At 40.4% G+C, this 17,156-nt stretch overlaps 2 protein-coding genes across 5 annotated transcripts in view; one reads left to right on the top strand and one right to left on the bottom strand.

Moving 5' to 3' along the window:
- emid1 (EMI domain containing 1) overlaps positions 1-13,600 on the top strand; it is a 55,958-nt gene extending 42,358 nt beyond the window's left edge. For 3 of the 4 annotated variants that reach the window (XM_039620982.1, XM_039620983.1, XM_039620984.1), the window contains 10 exons: positions 1,023-1,067; positions 1,168-1,275; positions 3,278-3,403; positions 5,767-5,856; positions 7,835-7,887; positions 7,993-8,055; positions 9,006-9,050; positions 9,248-9,292; positions 11,507-11,597; positions 12,334-13,600. In XM_039620982.1, the coding sequence (XP_039476916.1) occupies positions 1,023-1,067; positions 1,168-1,275; positions 3,278-3,403; positions 5,767-5,856; positions 7,835-7,887; positions 7,993-8,055; positions 9,006-9,050; positions 9,248-9,292; positions 11,507-11,597; positions 12,334-12,467 (800 nt within the window). In that variant the 3' untranslated portion in view covers positions 12,468-13,600. Of the gene's footprint in view, positions 1-1,022; positions 1,068-1,167; positions 1,276-3,277; positions 3,404-5,766; positions 5,857-7,834; positions 7,888-7,992; positions 8,056-9,005; positions 9,051-9,247; positions 9,293-11,252; positions 11,338-11,506; positions 11,598-12,333 lie in introns of all 4 variants that reach the window. The other variant, XM_031755278.2, reaches the window with a different exon arrangement.
- Positions 13,601-13,604: 4 nt separating this feature from the next.
- rhbdd3 (rhomboid domain containing 3) lies at positions 13,605-16,924 on the bottom strand. Its single transcript, XM_031755445.2, has 5 exons — positions 15,784-16,924; positions 15,318-15,701; positions 14,948-15,074; positions 14,596-14,850; positions 13,605-14,023 (listed from the first exon to the last, which is right to left on the bottom strand). The coding sequence occupies exons 1-5, from the start codon at positions 15,944-15,946 to the stop codon at positions 13,855-13,857; spliced, it is 1,098 nt and encodes a 365-aa protein (XP_031611305.1). The 5' UTR covers positions 15,947-16,924; the 3' UTR covers positions 13,605-13,854.
- Between the last annotated feature and the right edge of the window lie 232 nt (positions 16,925-17,156).

Raw genomic sequence — 17,156 nt, 5'->3', positions numbered from 1 at the left:
AAGTGAGAAATCACTCCTTGCAGCTTTTCCTGCTCGCTACCTTCACACCTCTGCTCGTATCCTATTTCACCCAATGCACACGCACTCATTTCCTTTACCAAAAGTCAGAGTGCAGCTCACTTTCAGCTCTGTGAGCGTCCTCTCCTTTCCTGGAGTTGAGCCCAGCACTGGCTGCAGCTAAAGACACAGTCATCAGTGTTTTTATACCATCAGCAGGAGAAAGATTTGATTTACTGGACTTTCAAATTAAAGACTTTTATTTGTCTTAAATGAGACAAACCTGGAGAAAACGAGTGCAGTTTGGTCTACCGCTCTGGCTGAATTACTCCCCAAAGCTCATCCACTGCTCCCTGTGTAAAAGAAAAGGCTCCCTGATCCATTTGTAAATCAGAAATATAAAACATTTTTCTGAACCAGTTCCTTCTCCCCACAGGATAAACCATTTCTAAACGAGCACCCTGTGAGTTTTCCTCTGGTGCCACCTTCAGGCCAAAGTGCACTCTTATGTAATGCATAGTGATGGCTTGGTTTAGATTTTCCTCAGCCTGCCTGTTCTTCAGCACCACTACGTGTGGGGTGTTGCTTAACTGTTCTGGTGGGGGTTCTGCTGAATAAATCCTTAATTGATTCTGATTTAAATGAAATCATTTAATGTCTTTACGCAGTTCCCTGCAGGTTTTATAGTACTGTTTCCAATAATGGAAGAGCTGCAAATGAAATCTGATGTGTAAAATTGCTTAAGTATTCCCAAAATCACTACATCCAGAGCTTTACATAAACCCCAAGAGTGGCCTAGGTAAGGGAAATCAGTTTCCTGAGTTAGAATTAACTGGCCCTTTAAAATTTATATAAAAATGGCACTTTAAAAATGTTGTATTTTCTAGCTAAAACATTTAATGAGCCTTAATACTGACCCATAAACACAATGACATATTCTTCCTGTGACTGTAATTGCACCTCATCCTTTGGTGGATTTTACTCGGATTGTTTTTATCAAACCCCTCCTTCTGTTTTAATTTCAGGTCCTCAGGGTGAAAAGGGAAGAGATGGGCTTCCTGGCAGAGATGGTAAATTGTAACAATAGTTGCCTTTCAGTTGACGTAAAACCGCTTAAGATGTAAACCAGTTAGGGCTTTGTGATTACTCATGGCTGTTTCCTTCTCTTAGGGAAGCCAGGGTCTCGAGGGCTGCCAGGTCCTATTGGGCCTCGAGGGGAGGCCGGGGCAAGGGGCCCATCTGGAGCCCCTGGATCAAAAGGATCCCCTGGACCGGCAGGTAACGGTGGACTCAAGGAAAAGGTCTTTGTTAGCAGAGATAAGAGCAACAAATAAACCTTGTCCTGTTGTAAAGTTGCATGTGTGTCACTAAGAGAGAGGGTATGTCAGATCAGCTGTTTAGTTATTGCCTATCTAGTCACTATTGTCTGTGGAACAATGGCTAACAAGAGGCCAAAGGGCTATGAAAACAACAGGGGGAGTATCTCCTCCTGACCTGTGATGTCCATATCCAGAGTGTTTGTCTTTCCCTCAAACCTCTCAGTCGGCCTACAGACCCTCCAGCACTAATCGCCCTTCAGACCTGCTGGTAACTTACTGGAATTTGAGTATTTTGCTGGTTGGCTTTGAAAATCATAGGTTTCTAAAAAGTGCATGCTCCAGAAGCAAAGTAGCAAAGTATTTCTTTTCTGACTGTATATAAACTCCCCAACATGTGTTGCTTTTCATGGTCGGCAGCCAGAACAGACACGGGATCATAAATCTGTTCCACGGATTCAGAGTTCAGTTGTTATGTACAAATAATAAATGACCTGCTGGGAAAAACGTAAATCCGGAGTCAGCTGTGACTTGAATAATGAATAAAGTAAATGGCGGTCTATAAGTGTGTCACAACATCTGCTCTTGCTATAAGCTGTTATTCCTCTGCTCTGGATCGTGAAGGGAGTGCCTCTCCTCTCAGGCTAACATGTGACCCCTGCTCTCTGCCTGCTGCTGGGTAAAGATGAGATTTGGAGCAAACGCTGAACTACAAACCCACCATGTGACTTCAATTGAAATGAACACGAGCGATACGTATACGGAATCCCAGAGCCTTATGATTTCCATATGCCCCTTTGGTGTTATTGTTTTTCTATCTCCATTACTTCATAGGTATCCAAAAGCAGCGCTGTGTTTTTCTTATTTTGCTGATTTTTGTTTTTGTTTTTCTTACACTCAAAGAGAAAGATAAACACAGGCCTGGAATGCATCCAGTGTCATGCTAAATGTAGATAAATATGTTTCTTAAGCCAGAGGTTGTGGGAAAAATCAAAAGTGAACAGCTGTAGTTAGGAGAAGTGATGTTGTATGATATGATACAAGCCTTGATAACTTACAGGAGAGTCGTATTAAAATGTTGACTAATATTCTGCCATATCATCCCATAGTTGCTCTGGGGAACCATTATCCTAGAAGAAAAACTGAAATTGTTTTCCCTAATATGTCACAAAGGCTTTAAAGAGCTGCTTTTTCTGGCCTGCTGAACACTGTGCTGCAGCTTGCAGCTTGCGATCTTCATGAAGTAGCCAAAGCAGCTGGTTTTGCTGCTGTTTCTTTACTGCGATCAGTAAAAATGTCAAATCAGATGCAATATATTATGTTGAAAATCTGTAAATAATGAAATGTCATTTAGTATATAAACAACAAAGGTGATGGAGGGCAAGAGGTTGTGTTCAGCATACAGCCTGACCTCAGAAGAATCCAAACAATGAGGTCAGATGTCACTGTGGTGCTTTTTTCCATCTTCAAAATAACACTTGGGGATGACGAGGGTCCCTTTTGCTTATGAGCAGTTACAGATATACCATTTTTGTGTATGTAGAGAGCATTTAATTTACTGTGAACCAGTCCCAGCAACACTTTGCAGAGTTTATTGTGTTTATTTGAGTTTCCCGTTGTAAAGTTCCCAGCACCGGTCTATTAAAGACCTCTTCTAGTTAACTACAGATAAAAGAAAGTTTATACACTTCTCCTGTTCAGTCTAGCTCCTGATCTTACTCCACATGTAGACACAGACACACACTCACTCCTAAGAGACACTATGTTGTATCACTCAACACTTTATCTAATCTTTTTCCTCTCTGTTGTTTGTCTTCTTGTCGTCACATAAGCCACAGTCATTTATCAGTCTGCCATGAGCTGTGCCTCTTCAGAGGAAACTCAGGTCTTATTTTGCTGTCACACATCTCTGCTGTACAGAATGTCTGTCACCATGGTGATTTTTCTGTCATCCCTACTCCCAGGCCCCCGTGGTCCAACAGGACTGCCAGGAGGGAGAGGTCTTCCAGGCCCGCCTGGCCCACCGGGGCCTCCAGGCCCTCCAGGTTCCCCAGCACCAGCCAGTGCCCGCATCCCAGAACCGGACCACAGTAAGACCCTGCGCAACTAAGAGACCTCATATAGTTATTATGACGCTAATTAATTACAGACAGTACCCATTTAGGTTTTTGATAAATCGAATCATTTCACGCTGTTAAAGAGCAAAGTTCAAATTCAGTTTAGTAGAACTAGATACTGTTTATAAAAATTATTTTTTTATTCTAAACTTTTTTTACACCTTTTCGCTTAATTTACTTAGGATTCATTAGGCCATCATTTTGTCTGTGATTCGGCTGTGCTGTGCTACTACCAGGTAATGTAGCCATCAGCTGTCAGCCTCAAGCAAAGATGGGGATTTGGGGTACAACACTTCTATTTAACTCCATAAACCCCAATTTATTTTTTATTGTCAAACCAAAGCATCTCCATCTCAAAGGACATCAGCTGTTAGGACTTTTTAAAAACGGCCCACTTCCACTTGATTTGCTGTATATTCCATTTAAATGTGACTTTATTCCTTTTGTTTATAAAAATGGGTTCTGCTCTTTTACTTTGGTTCCGGTTATGACTTTTCATAACCTATTTTTAACGGACCTAGATGTCCAAATGGTAAATAGGTCCATGTCAGATGTCACCACCTTCTCGCATGAATTGGTGTCTTTTTGAGCCAAACCAGACACTGTTACTCCATGTCCAAACAAAATCAGCTTGTGTACGCACACAGATTCAGGCAGGGTGACATCAATTTTAAAGACTTCCAGCTTGACTCTTTAAACTAATGTTCACGTGTCTATAGCAGCGTTACAAAAGAAACAAAGAGAATAGGAAACAGGCAAGATGACGTTAATCCTTTAACTGCTACTTGCTCCTTGTTGTCTAAAAGCCAAGTAGGACAGAATCAAAGAGTGTTAAATGGAGTCAGAGACAGAGAGATTGACACAGACTTCACATGCTGGGATGAGAACCTGTCCACCCCTGATGTCACTCAACAGCTTCCAGATGTAGGTCGCTCAGACAGCTGAGGGAAGAGGTGGGGGTGGAGGGGGTGACAGACAGATGGGGGCCCACACCAGCTCTTCCAAGGTCAGCACACAGGCGGGTTTTATACATGGGTTCAGTGGTAAAAACCAAATATGCAGCACACCCGTTTGCAGGCTCTGGGTTCCTGTGTGGAGACGCAGGCTTGAGGTTGGCATGATTATTTCCGAAACTGTGGGTCATTTCTTTCACATCAAAGTAACAGCAGGGAACATAAGACGGGGGTTCTGTGCAGAGCTTCCTTTGGAAAACACTGGATTATTTGGCTTCTACATCTGCATCAGGATGTTGGAATTCCCGTCTGCAGGACTGGAGAGGGTTCCTAAACCAGCGGCCAACATGTAGTACTTAAGAGCAGGACTCTTTAAAAGCATGACCTCAGTGTTTGTTAGTGGTCGAGCAGATTTTCATATCACGTCAAGCCACAGATTCCAGTTTGTTGCAAGCAGGAAATGAAGAGTATCAGATACAAGAAAGCAGCCCTGATTTTTTTTGTGGTGTGCAACAAGAATCTGGCAGCTGAAGGATGTTTCTGGGTTCTCCTCCTCCACCTTCTCTCTAATTCTCCTGAAGCCTCATGCTGTGATTGGATCTGTGTTTCCTGACAGTATAAAATGACCCAACAAACGTACATTTCCTCTAACATTCACACATTCACCACCCTCTTCAACTGGCCCTTCCTCTTCGGACACATGTGGTTGTGCACGCACAGTCAGTGCTGTTCAACAGTGGAACATTTTTTTGTTATGTCATGTTGAACTTTTAATATGTATCAAACTACAGTTTAGTATATTTTACTGCCCTGGCGAAGTCGTGAGATTGAGTTTGACTGTTTATTGGAGTACACTGCCCTCTAGAGGTAAGGCTGATTTGTCACACAAAAACTTAACCATCCACTAAGGTGACTAACAGGGTGCATGTAGTTGGATCAAGAAGTTCATGTTTCTTATTATGAGATATTTTGCCACAGGCTTCTTTATGAAATGTTAATGAAGGACCAATTTCTTATCTGGCACATGCAAAATATGGCTCGCTTATCGAGCTTGGCCTACCAAATTAGAACCTTATCAAAAACAACACCATATGGAAATGTAACCAAAATATAATTTGTTCTGTGGAGCTCATCAAGAGGACAGATGATGTTACAGCATACTCATATCACAAGTCTCCTTTTATAGAATGAAACACATGACAAATAAATTCAACTCAGTATTCTAACTGAGGAAAGTAAATTAATGGTATTTTAAGAGTTTGTTTTGATGGTCAGGTTCTACAAGAGTGGATTTTTTTTTCTGCTTAAAGCAACTTATTTTAACTCTACCAATAGCTTATGCTTTCCTTTAAACACACATGCATTTTCTGTTTCAACTTCCAGATCGTGGAAAAGACCCTTTCTTCACCAACACCTTCCACGACTCTCGAGGGATACCTGTTCCAGGACCTCAGGGGCCTCCCGGGCCTATTGGTGAGCATTAAACACTCTTAACAGCTTTATTAAAAAATATTAAACTACAGGACTGAATTCAAAGACACCACAAAACTCAAAGTGAAAAATTATGCAGCAGGTTAGTAGATTTTGCCAAAATATCAACAATAGTAGTTTGTATGACCCCCCACGTGCTTGTAAGCATGCCTGACAACACTGGGGCAAACACTTGGGCTGCTAATGAGAAGACAGACGAGGTCCTGGGGGATCTCCCCCCTCTTCTTGACCAGGGGATCACTGAGGTCCTGGAGAGTCTGAGGTGCAGCGTGGGACAAAAAACATTTAGGTTTAGGTCAGGCCAGTGTGCAGGGCTCAGTCAATGGTATCAATTCTTTTATTCTGCATACTCCCCGTACATAACGTCATTGTAGTACACCAGGAGGAACCCAGGAATCACTGTATCACTGTAGGGTCTGACAGTGGGTCATAGGAATTTCATCCTGATACCTAATGGCATTCAGGGTGTCGTTGCCTAGCCTGTAGAGGTCTGTACATCCCTCCATGGATATACCTCCTCAGATCATCACTGACCCACTACCAAACTGGTACAATGTTACAGGCAGTAAATATTTTTTATTCCTAACCATGTGTCCAGAAAAAAATAAATATCCTTCAAAAGCAAGTCCACACACTGATGACTACACTTAGGTGTGGTCACAACTCTGTATACACTCTAAAATATGCAAAATGAAAACAGCCCCTTTGCATGTCTTACAGTTTGAATGAACAAACATCTTGTGCAGTATCTCACTGTGTTATGATCTTTTTCTGTGTTATTATATTTTTATTGTGTACAGTTAGGTATATTTGGACACTGACACAAGTTTTGGTTTTCCACCTGTTTTCTGAAACATATTCTAATTATACTTATATATATGGACATGGACAAAATGTGTAGACGCTTTCATTTTAGTTTTCTTTTAAGGCTATATGCGGTCAAAGCTCTCCATGCAGGCCGCAAAACCATCCTTAAGCTGTGAAAACAGAAAAATCTATCAGAGAAACTGCCACAATGGGAGGAGAGGCAAAATCTATAGTTTGGTACCTCCTGAGAAAGAGAGAAAGCACTGGTGAACTCAGCAATGCAAAAAGACCTGGACGTCCACAGAAGACAACAGTGGTGGATGATCGCAGAATCATTTGCATGGTGATGAGAAACTCCTTCACAACAGCAAACCAAGTGAACAACGCTATCCAGGAAATAGACGTATCGATATCCAAGTCTACCATGAAGAGAAGACTGCATGAAGACGGCGTGAAATCCAAAGCAACCCAGGAGTTTATTAAAGCAAAGAAGTGGAATATTGTTGAATGCCCAAGTCAGTCACCTGATCTTAAAAAAATTAGGCATGCATTTCATTTTTTGAAGACTAAACTTCGGACAGAAAGGCCCACAAATAAAACAAACTTAAAACTACTGCAGTAAAGGCCTGGCAGGACATGAAAAAGGAGGAATCCCAGCATCTGGTGATGCCCATGAGTTCAAGACTCCAGGCTGTCACTGATGAATGATTGAGCTTTCAGTTCTTAAATATGTTCAATTACTTTGAGCCCCTAAAATGAAGGGATTGAGTTAAAAATGCTTTAGTTCCTCACATTTTTATGCAGTCTTTTTATTCAACAAACTGAATTAAAGCTGGAAGTCTGCACTTATACTGCATCTGAGTTGTTTCATTTAAAATTCAATGTGCTAATATAGAGAACCAAAAATTGTCTCTGTCCATATTTTTATGGACCTAACTGTATATGCTGATGCCTGTCAGTGATGCTTTTTATATTTATTGCTTTTAATATGCATTTCATAATCTCCACTGATCTTTCTTGTCCATTTTGAAGATAAAGGCTTTGATAATATAAACTTATGAACACCTACAGGTTCTGTGTTACTATGTCAGGTTGAAAAGGTGTAAAACACAAAACTCTTGTGCTAATGTAAATCTTTTAATCTGTTTTTCAGGTCCCCCAGGTCCTAAAGGCCCGGCAGGACCTCCTGGTCCAGCAGGACAAAATGTAAGTTTGCTCACAGCACAGCAGTGCACGATAGTCACTGCATTAGATTTGTTTTTGTACAAATTTATCTGTGTCATTTTCAATTTCCTTTCTACCTCAAAACAGGGAAAACCTGGAGTGCATGGAACGCAGGGCCCCGTGGGGCCAAAGGGAGAACGTGGGGAGAGAGTGAGTAAACTTTGGCTTAGATTATTGATTTGTTGGATGGAGGCACAGCGCATGTTAATTACATTTTTGAAAATATTAAAAGCTTAGCTAAAAGACAAGTTTGTAGACATATACAGAGAAAAGTAAAAAAGCACATACAGTGCAGTGTGGTACAGTAAGACAATATTAGATTATTATTAATATTTATTAACATGTTCTCAATGCAGTTAAAGAGCATAATATAATATATAAGACAATCAGATGGTTCAATAAGCAAGTACATGTTTATTTAGATTTATATGTGCAGTGCTTCATGTCTTTTATATCTCATACAATGATCAACCCATAAATTTGTCACTTTGTGCGTTCTTCTCTTGCAAAATAATAACAACATAAATATTCAAAATTTAAAAAAAATAACATTTTATATTGATGGGGCTCTATTCTTCATCAAGTTCTTCATCATAATCCCCATGATTCAGTAACTACTCAAACCACCTAATAACTTGAAGCAACTGTAATCAGTGTGAAGAATTTTGGCTCACTGTTATTTTGTTGATGCACAGCTCTCTTAAGGTCCCGTCACAGCATCTGAATCAGGTTTTTGACTTTGTCTGGTTCATTGCAACACCACGATTCTTTTCTCTTCCAGCCATTCTGTTTCAGATTTTCTCCGCTTCTCGGTTTCGTCTCGCTTCTGAATTTGGATTTGTTTTTGTTACATAAATGGTGATAGAATATAATCAGAATTATATAATGATGATTTTTTTTCTGCTATGCTCTGATATGTAAAACCTTAGCGGTAAGAGAGGATGTACTTTCTTTTTCACATCATAATGTTAATGAGAACTATTGAAGGAAAAAAAGCTTTAATTTTTTTTATTTTATTTTTTTTAAAGGGACTCTTTCGAAACATCTAGCTGTTTTTTCTTTGTTTGACAACTTAATGAGACAAGTCTTTGATTTTTCAGGGACCTTCAGGTTACCCGGGAGAGAGGGGCTTGAGAGGCGAGCCGGTAAGCCACCACTGCATGTGGAAAAGGGGAGAATATCAACACCCTGTCATATTGGGTTATTTTAGTATAAACTACATTCACCAGCAGCACTGCAAACCACACTGACCAACAAAGCTGCAATCAGAGAGAGAATGTGCCCTTTCTTTTGATGTGAACCGCTGCATCACACCAATTTTTCTGTTAACATTTCTTCACAGGGAGCACCGGGACCAAAAGGAGAACCGGGAGAGAAGGGATTGCCGGTAAGATACCAGCTGCTGGTAGTTCACAGTTCAAATGGTGACACACAGCCTGAAAAAGAAGATTGTAGTCAGGTTTCAAGTTTTAATATTTGGCATGAAACGTCTGCTTAATCCTTACATTTCTTTCACTTGTTTCTCATTTTACAAGAGCAATCCAAATGTAAGATATTTTTATTCATGTCATCATCTGTTCACTGTGTAGCCAAGTTCTCAGTTTATGCTTTGATCTGTTTACAGTCACCATATTTGTGGTGGTGATTGGCCACAAAGTGGTGATTGAGCAGCATCTTTTTTTCTCTCAGGCTCAGACTTTTCAGACTGTTGATTGTCACATGGTCTCTGCTTTACTTTGTTTATGTTTGATCATATATGACTGTAGCTTCTGATCTGTGTGTGTTTGTACGTTAACGTGTTTTTGTTTGGTCCTCGGGGTGTGCTCTGGACTGCTGTCCTCTTGACCCTAAAGCTCCCTCTGCAAGCTGCTGTCCCCATGGCTACCTTTCACAGTCATCTTTTCAGCATCTGACTTTGGCATATACATATAAAAATACAAAAACATACCAAGAGAACAGCTCGATGCGGTCACGTCCTTTTAAAGGCAAAATTCGTAATTATTCCATGTGAATTAAACAGACGTTCGAATATTCACAGAGGAAATGTGCGAAATGTATATGCCAAATCACTCCATATGTGTCAGTGGTGGGTGGTGTTGGTTTAGAGGTGTTGATGTGGTGTGAGTGGAGTGGATACAGCTATCCCCTTTTCTCCCCCAATGCAACCTTGCATGAGTTTGTCCTAAATTGCCATACTGAATAATCTGTTCCCTTATCTGGATGTGTTAATCAACTAAAAATATATTTGAATGACTAATAACAGAGTAGAGTTAAAAACAGAAAAAAGGCAAAGTTGATGTAAACTTCCAAAGAGTGTCTGTGAGGCTGTATTGAAGCCAACAAGCATAATATGTTTACTGATTTTTAGGAGGTGCGGTTTATTGATAGATTAAACTTTTGATGTGGATGTGATGCAGGATGAAGAGTCAGAGGATTATGACTCATCCTGAGGGGATTTTGAAATCCTGTATCGAGCATCATGGCGATTAACCAATAATGCTAAGATATTTTACTAAAAACGACAAATGCTCGCCTCCAGCTCCTTCAGGAGATGATTTACAAACTAGAATTCGTTCTCTGGAGACCATCAATGTCTTAATAAATATGTCCTTTGTCCCAAAGCTGACATAGTTTAATCTGAATCAGAAATGCTGCTGCCATCTCTAAAGTTACATTGTTTATAATAACTTTGCCTTTTTTCTTTAAACATAAGGTTGTATTAATCGCCGCATTTCTTAGTGGGAATCACCCAAATCATCAGCTATTGTCTGCACGCTCTCTTTTGTGATGTCGACCCTTTTAGCTGTCTCTGTATGCCCTATATTTGTTTTTCATCTACTTGTGTTCTGTTTGAAGGTATGACTCATGAGTTGCTAGCTCATCCTTTAACAAAAGACAACAGACTTCAGAGTAAATCTAGTCTGGCTTCATTCTGTCAGGTGATGGTGGGTTACTGTTGTAACCACAGTGCTAAGAATGAAACTGTAGCACTAAACCAAACATATTTTCCTGGCTGAACTGCTGCCTGACAAAAAGATGCAGATGGCATGATCAAATGCATATCCTGGAACAGTGTTATGTCACCAGCATGATGCAGGTCCATAATGTGCATGCTGATGTTGCCCAGCCCAGCATGGCAGAGACTGACTACATATGGAAGCATGCTCCGAGAATGAGGGCGGCGTAGAGAAATACAGGGAATGGATAATGTCTGACAGTGCTGGGCAGATGTGTGGACTGTTTTAACCTTCTAACTGCTGGACTGTGTTGAGAAAAATGACTTGCATCTTGGCGAGCAGTTCTTTAGCTTGTGCTCCTTACCTTGACGGCTGTATCTATCTTCACAGGGGGACGGAATACATCAGATCAGAGAGGCGCTGAAGATCTTAGCCGAGAGGGTTTTAATCCTCGAGACTATGATCGGTATTCATGGTGAGTAGGAGGCCTGCGGCAGGGTCAGCTTTAGGCAGGGGTCGAAGGTGGGCGACTCAAACCCCCACTCTACCTACCGGGGGGTGGGAACAGTCACGAGCAGCCCCAGGACTCGGGCTCGCGTTTCCACACCCTCACACAGTCCCCCCCTGTCACTGCTCTCTGATAGGACATTAGCTTGCAGATGTTCCACAACTTGCAGGCAGACCTTGAGCTTCTGACTCGCAGGGTGACACTGCTGGAGGCTATCATCTGGCCAGGTAACGCTGAGACATCCTCACCCGCAGAACTGCTGGCCCCCACTTACCTTCTTGACAAGATCTAAAGTGATAGAAGCTAAAAGTAAATTCTGATAATCACAAACTGAACTACGAAATGTTGCTGCAGATGTATTTTAAGAAATTCAATCCTTTAAATAAGCTGTTTTGGTACTATGACACATGTGATCCTACAATCTTCTGTTAAGGTTTTACTTATTGATGGATGTTTACTTATGGATGTTTGTGGATTTTTCTCTTCCCACAAGTTTGTCTCACTTGGTACACTTCTGAGCACCAATAATAATTAAATAATATAAATATTTACCTAATATTACAGAATTATCAGATTGTTTCATAGCGAAGTAGACCGACTCAGAGGTCTACACCCTGACAATAAAATGATTGAAAATAAATCTGTCATTTAGCAAGAAAATGTGCCAAACTGTCACTGGTTTTGGCTTTTCCAATGTGATGAATTGGTGCTCTTCTTTTCTAAATTAGCTTATCTTTTGAACTCATTCTGGACAATTTGAAGGGTGCTGGAAAATTAAGATGGACATTTTTCCAACAAACTTATAAGAAACACACAAAACATATTAGTCAACAACATATTAGTCAGCTGCAGCTTGCCTAAAACAAGTTAGGAATCCACTTATAGGTTTGGATTAGGACTACAAAGTGCACACATACTGGTGGAGACAGAAGTGCCGTTCCAACTGCTGTCTTTCTTCAACAGAGCCTGATCTAGGGTCTGGGGATGGACCGTTTGGCACATCCTCCCCTAGTTTCTACAGAGATAAGCGATCAGGTTCAATTCCACATCGACTTGCTTCTCCTCTGTCCTCCGACACCAAGGTTCGAGGAAAGTAGACACCCCCTGGCTCACCCTGAGGATCACAGGCGGGGGGAGGGGCTTGACTTCCCCTCCTATAAGTCTCATCAACACTCAACAGAGTTAGACGTTAACTGACACCCTCTCTGGGCTGTACCATCTAATATAGGATGGGGGACACCTCAGGGAAACTCCACTGGTACTCAACAATGCCCTGCTCCATCGGGAACCTGAGAACTAGTTTGAACCCCATCCATCGCCATAACCAAACAATTTACCTTTACACAATACTTCCAGCTGCTCTTTCTGTTTTTCATTTGTTTGGCTGCAGAACCACAAGCCTCACAATTAGGATGATGAAAAAAATCTGAATCTTCTGTGGTGCTCCTCGAGCTACAAACGGTCCTGGAGAATAAAGGTCATTTAGAGTAATCATGTGAAAGAGAAGTCAGATGTGAGAAAAGAGACTGGATTTGAGTTTCTGTTGCTTTCACGATGTAACTGCAACCTAAACAGAATTCATTATTTAAGCACATGGAGTCTGTACAGTTTGCGGGACATGACTACACAAACAAAACTCCTCCTATAGTATGTAATTTGTTATGCTTCTATCATATTGTTTAACTCAATGTTATGTAGTGCACTAAAAAGATTAAGTGATCCGTTCACTAACTGAGATAAGTGTTGATAACGGTGATTTGTACTTTTCTGGTCGCTCCCCTCCTCCTCTAAAGTATGTACTGATAAAGCATTTCGACATTTAAACTGGGTAAACGTGCACAAACATTTGCATCTTGTTTTAGCCTCCACATATTTAGAAACGGCCATAAATGATGTTGCAATCTGGAAACATGTTGAAAGGAAAACAGACCTCACAGGATATTTCATGATCTTTAGCACACACACACACACAAATGGAGAAAATGGCAAAACTGTTACATTAACTTGAATATACTTTTACCACTGTTTTGCTGGTAAACTGCTTAAACTGTTATGATGAAAAGACTTTTTTTTCTGCATTTATTGTGAAACTATTTAAAATGAACTGTAGTTTATTTTGTATGCTGTTGTGTAACCATTTCATACTTTTAACTTTTTTCTTGCAAAATGTGTTACTGTGTTAATATAATCCTGTCAAGATGATCGGTGTAATAAAATAATGTCCACTGTTTTTGTTTTTTTGTTTTTTTTTGTTTTTTCTCTTTTTTACATGACACCAGTATTCATTAAACACTTTTATAAATAAAATGACATCCACTCTTTCCACCATACATTTATCTTTGCATATACAGAAAATCTAAAGTCTGCATCTACACTCACGGCTGTAGTTGTTATCATTAAAATAGTTTTACAATTAACCCACGGGGAACATACTGAAGCTCAGCAAAACCCAAGCATAACTTCGGTCCAGACTTGTGAGGCGGGTTAGGTGTTTTGTGGTGGCAGCGGGCTCTTCCCCTTAGATACCACCACAGCTTGTTCTCCGATGCTGTCTTCTATAAGCAGGGAGATGGCGCCATCTAGCTGTTTTGATGCTGCTAGAGCCACAACAGCTTTTTCTGTGGGGAAGCCCATCTTCTCCAACTGCTGGAGACTGAGGGGAAACTTTGTGTAAGTATGTATAAAGTACTTTGCAAAAAGTCTTGAGCCACCACTCACAACACTGCGCACCGTCCCGAGATATGCTAAGTTTTGAGCTAATAGCTTTTGGGAATCACCTTGTTGGTGCAAAACTACTTTATATTTGTCAAACTGTGTTTTCGTAGGGAGTTTTCACAAATTCAAGCAAAAACATTTGAGCAAATTACAAATAATGTATTTTTGTGACAGGCTGCTAGTAACAAAGTGCCTAAACACAACTTTTTATATGCTTGAATGATTGATAGGTCGGTTTTAAATGGTTTAAAAAAAAAAAAACAAGAAAAAAGAAAAAGCATTCCCGGATTAAATTGAAAACACAGGAAAAAGCAGCCAGTGTCAGAAGACCTTCAAACATTGCTCAAGACAACTTTAAAAAAGTCTGGAAGCACACTGTAAAAAAAAAAACGAGGGATGTCTCAAGACTTTTCCATAGTACTGAATGAGAAAAATAAGTAGTACTAGGTTTAAACACACACACACATCTGCATACTGACATAAAATTCAAGATATTAAGTTATTACGAACCGCAAAGAGGAAACCGATGATTTAGGAACCTCCACTTTTGCACCAGGATCATCAGGAGCATCCTGTAATGAGGCCAGTATCCCTGCCCTAAGCATCTGCTCCTCCAGCACCTCTGCCTCAGCAGTCACAGTAGACTCCTCTATTATCCAGGCAGGCAAAGGTTCAATCCATGAGCGGTGGTTTGAAGCAGAAGGTTGGTTCATTGGGACAGCAGCTGACTGATCTACAGGCATCGTCTGAGAAACTGGTCTAGATCTGTGACAACACATGAGGTTAAAATGTTCAGAATAAACACAGTTTAAAACCAATGAAAGTTCATTGAGACTTGTGATGTGAACGAAATGAGTCACACCTGTGTGAAGTAGCGTAGCTAGGCAACCTTAACCTGGCTGTGGTGGAAACATACATCCAGTCAGGGACGAAATCCAAGACTCTGGACTCCTCCAGCTCCTGTAACATCCCAATAAAGGACTGACGATCTGATCCGATACATTAAGTATTATATAGAAAGACTTATGAATATGGAAATGAACATCATCAAAGATTTCATCGCTTTAAACCTGAAGAAACAAATTGAGAGTTCAAGAAAAATAAGAGAAAAGTGAGCTAATAGTAAAAGTCCTAATAAGTCAAAATACAGAAAACACAAGTAAAATTGTTCCTCTATAAATCACAATATATTGCTTTTAGTTTCAAACAATTGCAAAATTGGGGTAGGATACAGTTGTGCCCTATGCATATTGCACAGAAGTGAAGCAGAGCTGGTGTCCCGGGCAGCAGCAGCAGACCAATCAGCAGAAAAAGCCATGGGAGAAACCAGACAGGCAGACATCTCAGCACCCTCCTCTGTGTCACCTGTCGACACTGTGCTGTAAATAAAGCAAGCTGGACGCCAGAGAAGCCAAAGATCCGGCTCGCCTCACCCCCACCAATAAAGAGGAGCAGGGTGTAAAGAAAAGGTAGTGCGATGATTGTCAGGGTGGAGAGGACAAGTAAGGCGACTGTCCCCCAGCGGCGCTCCTGACAAGATCCAAGCAGCAGCACCAGAGCTACACTGACCAGCAGAGAGGGCAGCTCATCATGGCTGAGAGCGTACAGGAACACATCTGAGGAGGAGAAAAGGTCATGCATATGTTTTGATTTTCACCAAGTTTTGTCTGTGAGATCTGAACTCAAAAAAAGAGTTACCTGTGAACCTCGGGAAGTCTCCTCCTGGACCAACACTGAGACTTGCCTGGATGCCCCCAGCATACATCAGTAGCATGAGTGTTACCAATAAAGAGGTCCCCAGGCAGAAGCCAGGACGACCTGATCCAAACCAGAACCACACTGACGACATACAGTCCAGCATTATTCACGATCAGCTGTAGTTTCTCTACTCACTTTTTTTGTTTTGTTTTTTGCTATAGTGGCATAATCTTGGTAAACAAACATATGCTGGTTTGCATAACACGAAAAATAGTTTGTGGCGTTAAACTGAACCCATTATAGTCCTCACAGCATTAAGACAACCCGTCAAAGATCCTTCAAACTGAGGTTAGTGCCTGCAGAAATACCACCAAAACACATGAAATATCTAACTAGTACGACAACCTCTAAGTTCTTCTGGTCCTATATAAAATAGCCATGTCCTCAAAGCGTATGTGATGAAAACTTTTAAGGAAAAAAAAGAATCATCAAAGCATAACTACTAAAGTCCTACAATTATAAACAAATCTCTAGTGTGAAAATATTCAGAAAATGAAAGCAAACTTCCGCGTTACGTCTTTTTCTTCGCAGTAAAACAATAGCATAAAGATGCACTACCCCCACCTGCTGGACATACTGCTAGCAACACGTCAACCACCAGCAGGTTTTAGATTATTTGAATGAACTGTTTTCAAAGAAGTTTCACCTCACATGCAAGACGAAAGTCAGCCATAACAAAAAATCGAGTTAATATAATATAATATAATGATATTTCGATGCTGAATAAACTCAAACAGCTGGATGGAAACACAACTTCTACTAATGTTTACGTTTTGTCAGACCAGGATTCACCGTGGTTCACTGGTGTGTCTCATTGTTAACATCTTAGATTTGATCTTGGTTGAAATCACACATGAAAACTGTATTTGGTGTTTTGTTTGGCTAGTGTGAGAGAATGAAGAAGGAAGAATGAGGGAAAAGATGATATTACACAATCAGTGGGATTGTTTTTCCCTTTTGCTGCCAATGGTGGGAAAAATGCCCTCCATAAGTCAAAATATGGGGTTATTATCTTATTATCTGACTCTTAATAGCTTGAATTTTTACCCTATTTACTCTGAAGTTTAAATTATTAAGTCAAAATTTGGAAATAGTAAAGAAGGGATTTGCAATAATAACCGGGCATTTTTAGTTATGGATGGCATTTTCTAATTTCATTTTCAATTTTCATTTTTTATTTCAGTCATACCAAAATACTCCATCAGTAGTAAAATTAATTCAAAATGTAGTACAGTTCACAGATTGGGATGACTTGTTATTTGATGTATGCTTTACATCATGTTAATTCACCAGAATTAAACTTTACATCAGTC

Source organism: Oreochromis aureus, linkage group 12 (assembly GCF_013358895.1).
Source record: "Oreochromis aureus strain Israel breed Guangdong linkage group 12, ZZ_aureus, whole genome shotgun sequence".
NCBI lineage: Eukaryota > Metazoa > Chordata > Actinopteri > Cichliformes > Cichlidae > Oreochromis > Oreochromis aureus.
The sequence above is the reverse complement of the archived record's forward strand: the minus strand, read 5'-3'. Positions and strand labels throughout refer to the sequence as shown.